The 15604-nt window shown below is 43.3% G+C and overlaps 1 protein-coding gene across 2 annotated transcripts in view; it reads right to left on the bottom strand.

Annotated features, from left to right (window-relative positions):
- The window catches only part of PGAP1 (post-GPI attachment to proteins 1), a 195037-nt gene that overhangs the window by 170049 nt on the left and 9384 nt on the right, over window positions 1-15604 (bottom strand). For both annotated transcript variants that reach the window (XM_030209280.1, XM_030209281.1), the window contains exon 2: window positions 3793-3946. In XM_030209280.1, the coding sequence (XP_030065140.1) occupies window positions 3793-3946 (154 nt within the window). The remainder of the gene's footprint in view (window positions 1-3792; window positions 3947-15604) is intronic.

Genomic DNA, 15604 nt, shown 5'->3' with positions numbered 1-15604 from the left:
TGTAAGTGCAAAGCCTGCGCATTAACTGGAGGGGTTCCTGGCATTTTCCCATAGTTACTACACAGAAAAGTAGTTCAGCATTCGGAAAATGCAATGAATCCGTGCTACCTATCATCAGTGACAGTGCACTATATAGTACTGTGTGCTAACTGGAATGCACACTCCAAGTCCATTCGCTGCTCCATAACAAGCTATGTTTATTCCAAAAATTTTTATATCACCCTTCACAAGAAATGACAGGTTAATAAGAGACAGGGAAAATAATAGAAAGAATAAATAAAGAAAAAAAATCCTAATTATGGTTGCAGCTGCTAACCCAAAAAGTCAGTCCGCCAAAGCCCTGGGCAAAATTAAGTCTAGCCTTGAACTTACAGAATGTTGTCTCAGTACAAGGATCAAGTGGATTGGAGTTCCACAATAAAGGAAGACTGGCACATTCACTCAAGCGGAGGAGTAGCCTCAGAGTTGTAGCAACAGGCTAAGAACTAGGGAAGTCGGGATTCAAATTCCACTGCCGCTCCTTTGTGCAGATGCTCAAGACTCCGGCATTGTACTGAATAGTGCCAGAGAAATACTGGTTGATCAGCTCAGAACAACAGCTCCTTAATGCTCAATGCTAATGAGATGCAAATATAGGCACGCTCAAAGCGTTGAGCATTAAGGAGCTCAGTGAGAAGATGGTGTCTGGTGCGTTAAGCACAGGTCTTCAGCACATGCCCAGAACGCTAGAGGGGAGGAGGGAAGGAGAAGGAACAGGTACCGACAGCGTTTTACAAGTACAGAAAACTTCAAACTGGGACAGATGCTGCCACAAATGTGTATGAAGGATAGAAAGCAGCCTAAAGTTTAACCAGCTGCAAATCCCCTACGGACTACGGACTACTGACTACAGGATAATGAATCTGAACTAGAGCCCCAAACAAAGCAACCAGTTCCGTCGCATCAAAAGTTGTCTTGTCGATCAGTCACTTAAGGGTGCCAGGTATAGCAATTAAAATGCACCTAAAAATCTTTCTTCCTCTTGTCTTTGACCAGATGCCATCTGATCTTTGAAAATGAGGAGGTTTGCTGCCTTCCCTATTCCTTGGCACAACCTAACACCAGCCTTGAGCTGGTGTAGGGTTTGCAGCAGCAGAAGCACCCTTCTTTGGCACGCTGCCCACGGACGGCAGCAGCGGTAAAACGCATGCATGCTTGGCCCTTGTCTCTCTCTCAGCTGTGGTCCCACCCTTGCGGAAACAGGAAATGAGGGCGGGACCACAGCTGAGAGAGAGAGAAGGGCTGAGCCTGCACGCCTTTTACTGCTGCTGGCGGCCGACGTAACCCCAACGAGGTAAGCGAAGATGACTTTTAAAATTCGTAGGGAGGGGGCCTGTAACTGGAAGGGAGGGACGACGACCCTGGAACTGGGAGGGACGACCCTCGAACGGGGGGGGGGGGGGGGGACGACCCTGGAACTGGGGGGGAGGGGGACGACGACCTTGGAACTCGGAGGGAGGGAGGGGGGGCCAACCCTGGAACTCGGAGAAAGGGAGGGAGGGGGACGACTCTGGAACTCGGAGAGAGGGAGGGAGGGAGGGGGACGTCCCTGGAACTCAGAGAGAGGGAGGGAGGGAGGGGGACGACCCTGGAACTCGGAGGGAGGGAGGGGGGTGGACGACCTTGGAACTCGGAGGGAGGGAGGGGAAGGATGACCCTGGAACTCGGAGGGAGGGGGACGGACGACCCTGGAACTCGGAGGGAGGGAGGGGGACGGACGACCCTGGAACTCGGAGGGAGGGGGAAGGATGACCCTGGAACTCGGAGGGAGGGGGAAGGATGACCCTGGAACTCGGAGGGAGGGGGGGACGGACAACCCTGGAACTCGGAGGGAGGGAGGGGGGGTGGGGGACGATGACCCTGGAACTCGGAGGGAGGGGGACGATGACCCTGGAACTCGTAGGGAGGGAGGGAGGGGACGACCCGGGAACTCGGAGGGAGGGAGGGCAGGGACAACCCGGGAACTCGGAAGGAGGACGACCCTAGAACTGGGAGGGAGGGAGGTTGACGACCCTGGAACTGGGAGGGAGGGGAGGGGGGCGCCCCTGGCACACACTCTCTATAGAGGGAAAACAAAGGGGGGTGGATTTTACACTCCAGCAAGCATTGTCTCTTAGCTGTCATATTCAGCTAAATCTACATACACATTGTTTTAATGTGAGGAATATTTGTATTGCTTTCTTATTCATGAGTATTTTTTAGACATGAGAATTTTAATCCTTTATTGTTACACATCCTAAAATCAATTACTTTAAACCCCTGCAAGTATTGTCTCCTAGCTGTCATATATTGTCAAATACATATACATATTGTTTTTATGTGAAGAACATCTGCACTGTTTTAGACATGTGAACCATTATACAGTATTCTTGTTTAAAATTTATGATATATGTACATTATATACAATATAACATTCTTATGTCCTTGCAACACCGTTTTATGTGTTTTTAAGTGTATTTTAATTTTTAATATCTTGTTTTCGCATCTTTGATATGTTATGCATGATGATTTCCATTACTTTTTTTATATTTCTTTTATAAAATGTTTTTAATATTTATTATTGATTGCCTTTTATTTGAACTATTCATGTTTTATATTCCTGAAGAAGGTGCTACGGTGCCGAAACACAGCTGTGTTGAGTCAACTTGTTGTAATAAACATTATTTTTTACTTATAATCATACGTCTTCTCCATTGTTTGGAAACAGACTATCTTCCCCACCCACCTTTGTTTTCCCTCTACTTGTTTCGTGGGGATTAAGTGCACCTCCACACTCTGTGTGGTACCTTCACACTTTGTGTGGCACTTTTTGGACACACTCTCTATCTCACACACACATACTCTCTCTCTCACAGACACACTCGCACCCAGTCTCACTCTCTCTCTGTCACACACACACACACTCGCATATTCATTCTCTCCCTCTCACACAGTTACTGCCACACACAGTCTCTCAAACATACACACTCTGAGAAAAACCTTGCTAGCGCCCGTTTCATTTCTTCCAGAAATGGGCCTTTTTTACTAGTTAGAAATAAAAGGAGTCTTAACAGTGTTCTATAGTTGGTAGAAAGTGATGGATCAAAGGAGTGTTTTGCTTTTTTAAAATCACCACATTCTTCCATGTAAGAGGAACAAGACCCGTTCCCAAGCAAGAGTTCACCAATTACACAATGAAGGAACCCAGTCCCAGGCTATACAGCTGACATATGAACTAGTGCCTGCTGTCATGCCAGCGTGGTAAGTTACCACACCTATAGTGCAGTTAAAAACAAACAGAACTCATTATCTTAACTGCCAACTTTTATCTAAAACTATTTCTCTGTTGCTACCACTATAGATGTGCAGCCAAAACTTTTTTCTAGTTTAGTTTCCTGTGTCATTTACCGGAATTTGTTTGGTTACCTTTTTATTGTTGCTGCTGCTTTTTCATTTCAGGGACAACATTGGAAATAATATGCACTTTTTCCAGAGAGTGTGCGCCCTAATTACAGCACAGGAAAACCCTGATATTTCAGAGGGGGGAGAGGGTCTTATTATTTGGGGCATAAAATGACATGAAACAACATGAGAAATGTCTGACATTTTTCAAGTTGTTTCAGATGAATGCACATCCCTAATCACAACTTCTTTCATTTCTGAACTAATTATGTTTTTAATTATAAACGCATTTTTAAAAATAAAATCATATCAAAACCTTTGGCCAAATTCTCTGAATGCAAAAATTAGAATGAGACATGCTTTAACATTTACCTTGTTTATAACTTCCAGCATTACCAGGTAGAAAGAGGATAGGAATCCCAGTCAATTCCAACTTAGCATTTTCTTTAGCATAAACACCTTCTCCATAGAGGTACAGCTCATAGCTTGGATAACGTCTGGAAATTCTCTTGGGGAGCTTGATCTTCTACAATACGAAACACAGTAAATCAAAGACAACCTTTAGAAGCCTACCTTTGATTTTGCATTTCTGAATAGTAGTTAATAGGAGCAACGTGGTTACGCAACCAGAAAGGACAGCAACATTTAGGGCCCTATTTACTAAGGTGCACTAGGGTTTTTAGCATGCACTAAAATTTAGCATGAGCTAGAAACGCTAGCATGCCTATAGCGCAGCTTATTAAACAGGGCCCTTATTTATTTAATCATTTATTTAAAGCATTTATGATACAAAGCAAACAATAACAGTCAAATTTTAGGACTACTTAAACTTATCCTCTTCAAAATCAATAAAAAGTCCTGAGTTCTTCTTTAAAGCAATTTCATTTCAAGCCTACACTCCTTGACATGCCTGTTCAAAAAGAACTGTTTTAAGTTCCTTTTTAAATTATCCCACATTTTGAAACTCTCTGAATGGCAATGAATTCCACGGTAAAGGACCAAAAATATAAAATATAGATGATTGATATTCTTCTGATCTAATTACATGATACAATGGAATCTCCAACAGAACTTTATTTGCAGATCTTAGTGCTCATAGTGATTGATCAATATGCAACCTAGTAGTGATAACTGCAGATACCTGTTTCGATAAAACATTAAAAACAGTACACAAAATTTTAAATTTGATCCTGTATATTCTACAGGAAGCCAATAAAGTTGCTTCAAAATTGGAGAAATAGAGGTAAAACAAGAAGTTGAATTTTGAACTACCTGAAGAGAATTTAGCTGATTTCTTTGTATCTCAATAAGCAGACCATTACAATAATCAAAGCAAGGAGTTAAAATGCTCTGGATTATCAACTGAAAACTAATTGTCTAATCCTTCTTAACTTAAAATAAGCATCCCTAATTATTTTCAGAATTTGAAATCTCATATTAAGGGCCCTGTTTACTAAGGCAAGTTAGTGTTTTTAACACACCTACAATTAGCACATGCGCTAACTGTGTAGGCACCTATAGGGATATTGTAGGCGCAAACAGTTAACACGCGTTAAAAATGTTAACGTGCCTGTAGGAGGTCACGTGATGCTCTTTAGCTGAGCGGACATCTCTAAGCAAAGCTCCGCTCCAGCCACCCCAAATTCTTTAAATTTAACTGTGAGATTTTCCATATGCGGGTCTAGAAGATTCCTGATAGCGAGATTTAATTCCCAGTGCGCCCTGTTACGGAGCTCAAGCCCATTTTAATGGCGGAGTAGAGGGGTTATGCCTGCAAAGACCCCACAGACAGGAAAGCTCTGTGTGCAGAACTTGGGCCACAAGTTGGCGGTGACGCCAGTGAGTCCTCCACCTCTTGGCGGAGTCCACTAAAGCTTTAGTGCAGCAGATATCGGTAGTGCTTGAGGACAAATTGTCTAAGCTGCAATCGTTGGTGGATCAAACCCGAGACTCTTTGGAGCGACAGGTCGCACGAATCTAGCAGGCGGTATTTCGGCAGACAGGAAGATTCTGGCGCTTGAGAAGCAGTGCACACTTTTAATGCAGCAACTCGATGATCAAGAGAACAGAGGACGGTGAAATAATCTCCAAATCATAGGTTTACCAGAGTCTGTAAAAGAATCGGGTCTCTGGAACTTTATCGAGGTGGTTGCTGGAACATTTAAACATACAGTTTCCAGATAAGATGATGAGAGTCGAGAGGATCCACCGAGTTGGGGCTTTGCATGAGAAGGAGCAGTGTCCAAGACCTATGCTGGCTAGAATACTCAATTACGCAGATAACGATCGAGTGCTACATACATATAGAGGAAAGAAATCGATTGACTACAATGGACATAAGCTGCTGCTGTTCCATGATTACTCGGCACGTGTTGCTGATCAGAGGAAGCAGATGGGCCAGCATTGTAAGTACCTTTTTGACAAAGGGATAAAGTTTGCACTATTGTATCCGGCGAAGGTGTGGTGCATGACAACAAAACTATCTTCTTTACGGAGCCTGGAGATTTGGGCTTGTTTGTGAACCAGTTGCAATGATGGGCAGAGGTGCGTGACTTTGCTCTACTGTGCCACACCTGTGCTGATCAGGGGTTTGGTTTGTGTTTCACGCGCTCTACTACTGTTGAGGAGCCTGATGTTGTTTAGAAGCCTGGGCCTGGAGCTTGGGTGAGCCTGAAGGACATACTGGACTTTGTTTCTTTTCTTCCTAGTTGGTCGATTTTATCGGGGTTGTTTGAGTTTGTCTAAGTATGTTACTGCCTTTGAATTCCTACTTTTTTGGAAAATCTTCCTTTTACTGCTTATAGAAGGGGGTGGGGATGGGGGGCATGGGAAGGTTAGTGGTGTGGAGGAAGGGGGACGCTTGTTGTGCACCATGGGTTATGTGTTGGTCTCTGCGGTGGGTTGGCTGGAAGGGAGGGGGAGGGATTGGTTTAGTTTCTGGGGGGGAAGGGAGGAAGAGGGGGCGGGGTGTTAGGAGAGATCAGTGTGGTTTTGTTTGTTGAGCTCCTATAGGGTATGGGGGGGATTGCTACCACAGAGTGTTTGGATGGGGAAGTCTCTGTTTCATGATGTCTGTCTCACTTTTGTCTGGGGGACTCAGCTGGGAGGTCTCCTGGGCATATTGAGGATAGTAGTGTATTCATTCGATCCTCAAATGCTGACGGTGCTCCATGGTTGCTCTTAAAGTGGTATCGCTGAATGTAGATGGTGTCCATTCTCCGGTGAAAAGAGCAAACATTTTGCAGGCGCTTAAGAGACTGCACACAGATATAGCGTTTCTACAAGACAGCCATTTGGGGAAAGCAGAACACCTTAAACTAAAAAGGGACTGGGTGGGGGATCTTTATTTTGCCGCCTATAACAGCAGGCAGCGTGTAGTAGCCATCTTGTTTAAGAGAAGCGTATCTCTAGGTGCGGGACTATGTTCGGACCCTTGAGCGACGCTGCAGGATGCCCGTGACTTTCCAATGTGCGGACTTGTTTTTTCGAAACCTGCCATCTAAGTCAAAAGGGCTATTATTTGGCAAAATTAACTGGAGAGTGGAGCCAGGATGTGGTGGATTGTGTTTCAGAGGCTCAGCTGGGGGCTGCATTTGACAGTGTTGGCAAGGTGACACCTAATGCGGCATTGCAAGATATTGTAAGGAGGAGGTAGAAGGAAGGCAGAGAAGAGCTGATAGGGACAGTAAACGAGGAAAGGAGAAAAACCCTCAGAGGGGAAAAGGGAGTAGGAGACTGATGAAAAGGGAAGAGAACTACAGAGCCCAGCAACACTTGCAAGGGAGGAGGGAACAAGAGAAACAGTACCACAACTCCCAGCAGGTAGTAGAGTCAGGGGGTGATTGGGAGATGGAGGATAATCAGGGGGAGGAGCAGCACCTGGGAGAGAGGGTGGGGGAAGACTCCATGGAGTGGGAGGAGATTGAACTAGGAGAGGAAAGCGAAAGGAAAGAGGTTGAGGAGGAGCAAATGGAGTTCTTTTGCTCAGGACAAAGAGAGGTGGAAAAGGAAGAGACTGCAGAGAGAGAGAAGCCAGAGATTTGGGGGCCGCTAAGTGACAATGCCTAGATGCGGTCTGGCTTCATGGAACTGTGGGAATTAATTACCTGAAGGAGGTCAGTCTGAACATTTGTGGGAGGTTGTCAGAGTGTTGGTGTCTGGCAAATGAGGGTGGTGAAAATGCCTCTAACTCCTAGGCAGTAGCAGAGAGGAATGGAGGAATAGACTGAACCACAGGTTTTCCCAAGTCTTTAGCTAATTCTAAGACTGAACTGTTATTTGTTTGGTGTGTTGGAAAAGTGAAGCAAAGTGCACAGAGACCAACAGCTGTGGTACAGTGATCATACTGTTTTTCCCACTGGTACCGCAGTGGAATAAAGTACGCTGCAGGATAAATTTATTACTGTGAATAATTACTTTTTGCAAGTGAGCAGAAGCAGTTCCTCTTAGGAGGTGGATTAGCCCCAATTGTGTGGGTGAAGACAGACAGCACGGAGAGGTGCGGGTTGAGAGCGGACAGCACGGAGCGGTGCTTGCTGACAATATTCAGTTCAGGGTTTTACATAGAGTACACATCACCAAGCAGAGGGGAAGGCCATGGGGCTGTGGGAGAGTGTTGTGTGTTAAATGCAAGGCGAGCGTTGGCATCTTCCTGCATTCCTTTATGGAGTGCCCGGTGCTGTCTTCGTTTTTGGGTGGGAGCATTGAGAGTCATTGAAGACACTTTGTGTTGTACATTTGATTGATCTTACTCAGTAGTGCTGATGGGTAGTGCGGCTCCCTTACAGAAGGGTCCTGGAGAGGCGCAGTGCAAATTTGTGTTATTGGCAACCTTCCTTACCAAAAAATGCATTTTACAGTCCTGGGCTGATACGGCTCCTCCTTCAATAGCTGCCTGGCATGGTTTTATGCGGGAAATGGCAAGTTGACTGCTTACTTCTCTTTTCGACCTCACTGGGGCACCGTCAGTACCGAGATATATGGAGCAGATATGTTTCTTTATATGTATCAGAGACTGCTGTGGTGGATACACTTCTTTGAGTGTCCGTGTGGAAGGAGGGGGAGGGGGAGGGGGAGGGGTAGAGGAGGTGGGGGGATAAAATCAAAAATTGTGAATCAGAGGGGGGAGTTGATGTTTGTCTTGGCACCTCGGAAGATTGGGATGAGTCTGTTCAGTTTGAATTTTGCCTTTGTGTATTCTGCTATGATATGCAATGTGTTTTATTGTAGTGCTCTTGATGCACTTTGTTGTAAGCATTTTTATGATTCTCTGATTCAATAAAGATATATTTTTTAAAATGTGCCTATAACGCGGCTTAGTAAAACAGGGCCCTAAAATTACTTCCAGATTTTGGATTCTGTCAACAATGGAAATGTTATCCTTTTCAAATGTAAAACAAAAAGGTATATCAGGATAATCAGAAAGAATCAAAATTTGGGGGAGGCAAGATGGCGGCCGAGTGAGGAACTTGAGAAGCTGCTCCTGACTTATTCTCCACTCCACTGTGGTGGTGTTTCCTATGCCCCTTCCCTAAAAGACAAGGCAAAGAACGCGCCAGCCCCGCGGTACCTGACCTGCCTTTGGTGAGGACGCTGGATCGCTTCCTGACACCGGGTCTTTTGTCGAGAACTTCTTAGTTGCCGGTGAGTCTGGGGAGAGGTCTGCCATACTCCCCTGCTGGAAGCAGAGACATCTTTCAGTCCCGAAATGCAAAGTGCCCCTCCTATACCGGCGGAAACCTCGAGGACAGCTCAGGAAACCCCAGAGAGCAGAGATGCCGACTTTCCCCGCGTTGGCAATGGCGGGTGAAGGGGGAGAGAATGCCTTGGGAGAAAATCATCTGGCATTGGAGAGACAGCTATTGGTGGATTCCACTCCTGAGTTAGACTTACCAAGTAAGTCTTTTTTGCCTAACAAACCTGAGATAATAACTTTAGACACTATATGGGAAGCTCTGGTGGGTCTGGAAGCTTCTTTTTCACAAAAGTTTAAATCTTTAAATCAACAGTTTAACTCTATGTCTGAAAAAATACCCATATTGGATAAAAAGGTAGCAAACATGGGTAAAGATATTGAAAATAATTCTAAGATAATACAAAATTGTCAACAAATCCAAGTCAACATGATTAAAGAAAATCTTTACCTGCAAAACAGGATTGAAATTTTGGAAAATTACCAACGTTCAAATACCCTCAGGCTTATACATTTTCCAAAGCAACTTTCAATCTCACCTCTTCTTACTTTTTTTTTTTTTTTTTATAACTCATCTTTATTAACATAAAGTTAAATAACAGGACACAAATCGTGGAGAAAGAAAAATAACAAGTACGAGAATGGCCCGTCTTTTCTTATACAAGTACCAAGATTTCAACATTTTCTCCCCTCCCCCCCCCCCTCCCATCCCATCCTCCCCCCTCCCCACCTTCAGGAATTTAAGATTCTGCTGCGGGCTACTGAAGTCAAGGTGTCCCAAAAGGGTGCCCAGGCTGTACAAAAGAGGTCTCCCTTAGTCCCTGCCAAGTCTGCAATCCCACTGCGTTCGAATGAGCACATATAAATCATGAATGAACGCCATTGGGCTATCATGGGGGTGTCCGATGTCATCCAGTGCGGTAAGATTGTTTTTTTCCCCATCAATAAAGATCTATGTAGGAAGGCACGTAAGCCTGGTTTAGATTGTCCTTGTATAGTATAGTCTCCAAATAATTGAGTGGGAGTATGCCGCCATCTCACCTGCCACATAGACGAGATGTGTGACGCCAAGGCTATCCAGAATTGTTGAATAACAGGGCAAGACCAGAACATGTGACTCAAATGGGCATTTTCCTTCCCACATTTGCGACAGCGATCTGATTCACACAAAGTGGCCCGGAATGCTCTCCTGGGAGAGATGTGCAGGCGAAAAATAAACTTGTACTGAATTTCCCACCAGCTTACATTTTCGGTCAATTTATAAGTTCCAGCCAAGATAGTCTTAATGATCTCCGGGGTTATTTGCGTAGACAATTCCACTGTCCACTGCTGTGCCACCCGGTCGAAGTCCGAAGAGTGCAGATGGTCTCTCAAGTGCGCATGAAAGTACTTCAAGGGGATCCGTAGTCGTGCGTCAAGTCCAAACATTAAATTAAAACATTCATACACTTCCATGGATAAATCTTTCTTGGGCAAAGAGTGTACATAGTGTTGGAGTTGTAGAAATGCAAATGTATCTTTCCTGTGTAAATGAAACTCTCTGCTAATTTCAGGAAGCGTTTTAATCTCGCCCTTATCTGTTACCACCTGATGCAGAAAGGAAATTCCCTTGGCCTCCCATTCACGGAATGTTCTAGAGGTGTCTCCCACTGGGAACTCCGGGTTACCCCGTAATGATATCAAAGGAGAGGTCGATTTGTTAAGACTAAAAAACTTACATAACCATCTCCAAGCCTGGCGTAACGGACAAAGCACAGGGCCCGCCATTCCCAAACTCAAGGGTGGTCTCTGACCCTGATGTAGCCAATTTGAAAAATGTAGGGAACCCAACCAGCTAGTCTCCGCCGCTACGAGGGAGAAGTGGTCAGTGGATCTAAACCAGTCCGATAAGTGGCGCATGTTACTTGCCACAGAGAACAAGCGAATATCCAACAATCCCAGTCCCCCCTTAACTCTTGGGAGGACGGCTCTGTTTATGGTCATGCGCGCCCGTTTCCCCTCTTCTTACTTTTAAAAAATATGTAACGGAGGTCTTAAACATTCCTGAACAGTCACATCCTCCTATAAAATTTAGTATATTCTGACTTTCATAAAGAAAGATTTAGAACATGGAGAAAGAGTGGATGTGCCTGTAGAGACCTTAGATATGAATCTAACTCAAATACTTGAAGACAAAGTGGGATTGACAACAGCAACACAAAGTAACTTTCATATTACAACCTGATAGAGACTGGATACTGAAACAATTTTTCCTTCATAAAGAAAAAAAATTTCCTGGACTGTAAAATAAGAATGTATCCAGATGTCTCTAAAACTACACAAAAGAAAAGACAAGAATTTCTTAAGTTGCACCTGAAAGCTTTGCAACTGGGCGCTTTATTCTGGTTGAATTTTCCTTGCAAATGTGTCTTAAAGTTAAATTCCATCAAATATGTATTTTTTGACTCTAAACAGTTAAAATCTTTTTTGGAAACTAGGTTAGCTCAATCACCTACGCCACAACCAAGCAATGTAACAACTTCTACTCCGTAATAAGTATTAATACCATGGTGCTCTACACTTTGCCGCCTTTTCCCTTCAATGAAGATTATTTTATGTTTTCCTTTGTACTGTGTAATGCCTCCAAATTGTGGACTAAAGATGAGCAATAGTTCAAGATTTAAAAATAAGTTTGTAATAACTAATTTCTTCAGGAATTTATAATGACATAGTCAACCTTTTCCAATTCAAGAATTGTACTTGAAATAAAATATAAATGTAATTAAAAAAAAAAGAAAGAATCAAAATTTGGGTTTTAGCAATATTTAGTCTTAAATGATTTGCTTTCATCAATTGTCCAGAGGATTGTAAATAAATCAAGGCTAAGGGCCCTGTTTACTAAGTCGCGCTGTAGGTGCGCTAACACTAGAGATACCCATAGGAATATATGGATGTCTCTAGCATTAGCATGCGCTAGAAAGTTAGAGAGCGGCTTAAAGAGGGCCCTAGTTCTTTGAGTGTCAAATTTCCAGATTTATTAATAGGAATTAGAAAATGAATATCATCCACATAAATTCTGAACTGCAAATTCAAACCAGTAATTTACATAGATGGCAAAAGAAAAATATTGAATAATACAGCTGAAAGACAGGATCCCTGAGGGACTCCCATAGGATTAGTACAATCCTCTGAGATATCAGGATTCTTAATCACACAGAATTGTCTATCCTGAAGAAAGATGAAAACCAATTTAAAATCGATCGAGCCAAACCTATCGATTTCAACCGCTTGATCAAAATTACATGATCATGTCAGAAGCTACAGATATGTCTAAGGTAACTAGAGTGAGTAGCTGCCTTGTGGGGGGGGGGGGGGTCTTTTACTAAAGCTTAGCTTGAGGACCCATTTTATTCTTATGGGCTCTGCTGCAGATAACTTGAGCTAAGCTTTAGTAAAAGACCCCCCTCAATAAGTTGATTCCAGCCTAAGGCTTCAAATGTCACCAAAAAATTAAAAATCACATCATCAGTTCCACTAGTATCAACTTGCATATTAAAATCTCCTATAATGAGCATTTTATGGCCTAGAAGATTTAAATCAACTAAAATTCAACTAAAGGAGAGTAACTTGCATCAGGCGTGGATGCTGTTCAAAAACACCATCCTAGAGGTACAGGACAAATATATTCCGCGTATTAGAAAAAGAGGAAAAAAGACCAAACATCAGCTGGCGTGGCTAAACAGTAAGGTAAAGGAAGCCATTTGAGCAAAAAAACAATCCTTCAGAAAATGGAGAAGAGAACCAACTGAAAATAATAAGATAAAACATAAGGAATGCCAAGCCAAATGCAAAGCGGAGATAAGAAGGGCAAAAAAGGACTTTGAAAAAAAGTTAGCATTAGAAGCGAAAATACATAATAAAATTTTTTTTAGATACATTAAAAGCAGGAAGCCGGCTAAAGAATCGGTTGGGCCACTGGACGAAAGTGGTGTTAAAGGGGCGATCAGGGAAGACAAAGCCATAGCGGAGAAATTAAATGAATTCTTTGCTTTGGTCTTCACCGAGGAGGATTTGGGAGGGACACCGGTGCCGGAAAAGGTATTTGAAGCAGGAGAGTCAGAGAAACTAAATGAATTCTCTGTAAACTTGGAGGATGTAATGGGTCAGTTCTGCAAACTGAAGAGTAGTAAATCACCAGGACCAGATGGTATTCATCCCAAAGTATTAATAGAACTAAAAAATTAACTTGTAGAGCTACTGTTAGTAATATGCAATCTATCCCTAAAATCAGGTGTTGTCCCGGAAGACTGGAGGGTAGCCAATGTTACACCGATTTTTTTAAAAGGTTCGAGAGGAGATCCGGGAAATTATAGACTGGTGAGTCTGACGTCGGTACCGGGCAAAATGGTAGAGGCTATTATTAAGAATAAAATTACAGAGCACATTCAAAAACATGGGCTCATGAGACAAAGTCAGCACGGATTTAGTGAAGGGAAGTCTTGTCTCACCAATCTACTGTTTTTTGAGGGGGTGAACAAACATGTGGACAATGGGGAACCGGTGGATATTGTGTATCTGGATTTTCAGAAGGCGTTTGACAAAGTGCCTCATGAAAGACTCCCGAGGAAACTGGAGAGCCATTGGGATCGGAGGTAGGGTATTACTATGGATTAAGAGCTGGTTGAAGGACAGGAAGCAGACAGTAGGATTGAATGCTCAGTATTCTCAGTGGAGAAGGGTAGTTAGTGGGGTCCCTCAGGTGTCTGTGCTGGGACCGCTGCTTTTTAACATATTTATAAATGACCTAGAAATGGGAGTAACTAGTGAGGTAATTAAATTCGCAGATGACACAAAGTTATTCAGGGTTGTCAAGTCGCAGGAGGAGTGTGAAAGATTACAGGAGGACTCGTGAGACTGGGGTATTGGGCGTCCAAGTGGCACATGAAGTTCAATGTTGACAAGTGCAAAGTGATGCATGTGGGTAAGAGGAACCCGAATTACAGCTATGTCATGCAAGGTTCCGCGTTAGGAGTCACAGACATAGAAAGGGATCTGGGAGTCATCGTTGATAAGACGTTGAAAACTTCTGCTCAGTGTGCTGCGGCAGCTAAAAATGCACACAATGTTGAGTATTATTAGGAAAGGGATGGAAAACAAACACGAGGATGTTATAATGCCGTTGTATCGCTCCATGGTGCGACCGCACCTCGAATATTGTGTCCAATTCTGGTCGCCGCATCTCAAAAAAGATATAAAAGAATTGGAGAAGGTGCACAGAAGGGTGATGAAAATGATAAAAGGGATGGAACGACTTCACTATGAGGAAAGGCTAAGATGGTTAGGGCTCTTCAGCTTGGAGAAAAGGCGGCTGAGGGGTGATATGATAGAAGTCTACAAGATAATGAGCGGAGTAGAGCGGACAGATGTGAAGCGTTTGTTTACACTTTCAAAAAATAATAGAACCAGGGGACACAAGATGAATCTAGAATATGGTAGATTTAAAACAAATAGGAGAAAGTTTTTCTTCACTCAGCGTGTAGTTGGACTCTGGAACTCGTTACTGGAGAATGTAGTGACAGCAGCTGGCCTTACGGAGTTTAAGGGGGGTTTGGACAGATTCCTGAAGGAAAAGTCCATTGAACATTACTAAATATATATATTTTTTTTTTGGGGGGGGGGGGGTTGCCGGGTTCTTGAAGCCTGGATTGGCCGCTGTCGGAGACAGGATGCTGGGCTTGATGGACCCTTGGTCTTTTCCCAGTATGGCGGTGCTTATGTGCTAATCCTGGTATAACATACCTGGTGCGGCACAATACATTACAATATTCATCAACTTAGAAGTATCAAGATTTCAATCCCATCAAGATCCATATAGTCTTTCACTAAAATTAAACCAATCCCTCATATCGTTGAGACACTACCCTCTTTTACCTTTCTGTGGTCAAGAGCAAGACAAATATTGGGGAGGACATAACTGGTTTACTAATACAAGGTCCTCACTAGTCAACCAGGACTCAGCAACACACATAATATCAAGGGAATTATCATGAATAACATCGAATAAAAGTAAAAATTAGGGGCGGGCAGCAATTAAAATGTTTAATCGCAATCAGCTACACGATTAAGAATTTGAGTTAATCGCACTTAATCACGGCATACATTTTGGGAACATGCTTTTCCAATTTTTTCTTTTATGTTGACCTAAATATCCTTTTGAACAGACGCTCAGCCTGGCTGATTATCCTTCACAATAGCCTATTCAATTAGGGGTGGACAACAATTAAAACTTTTAATCAAAATTAATTGTAGTATTAAAAATTTTAATCATATGATTAGTTGTACCTCTGGGCTGGGTGGCTTGGTACTACTAAATTCCCACTGCGTATAATGAAAAGTTGCTTACACACCCTTCCCACAGCATATTGCTCCCCCTCCCCTCCATACAGAAACCTACTTTTCTCCTCTACTACACCATCCTTCCCCTGTACATACACCTAAGCGTCTCCCCTTCTG

The sequence above is a fragment of the Microcaecilia unicolor genome, chromosome 7, assembly GCF_901765095.1.
Source record: "Microcaecilia unicolor chromosome 7, aMicUni1.1, whole genome shotgun sequence".
Taxonomy (NCBI): Eukaryota; Metazoa; Chordata; class Amphibia; order Gymnophiona; family Siphonopidae; genus Microcaecilia; species Microcaecilia unicolor.
Note: the sequence above shows the minus strand (reverse complement) of the source record. Positions and strands in the feature narration are given on the sequence as shown.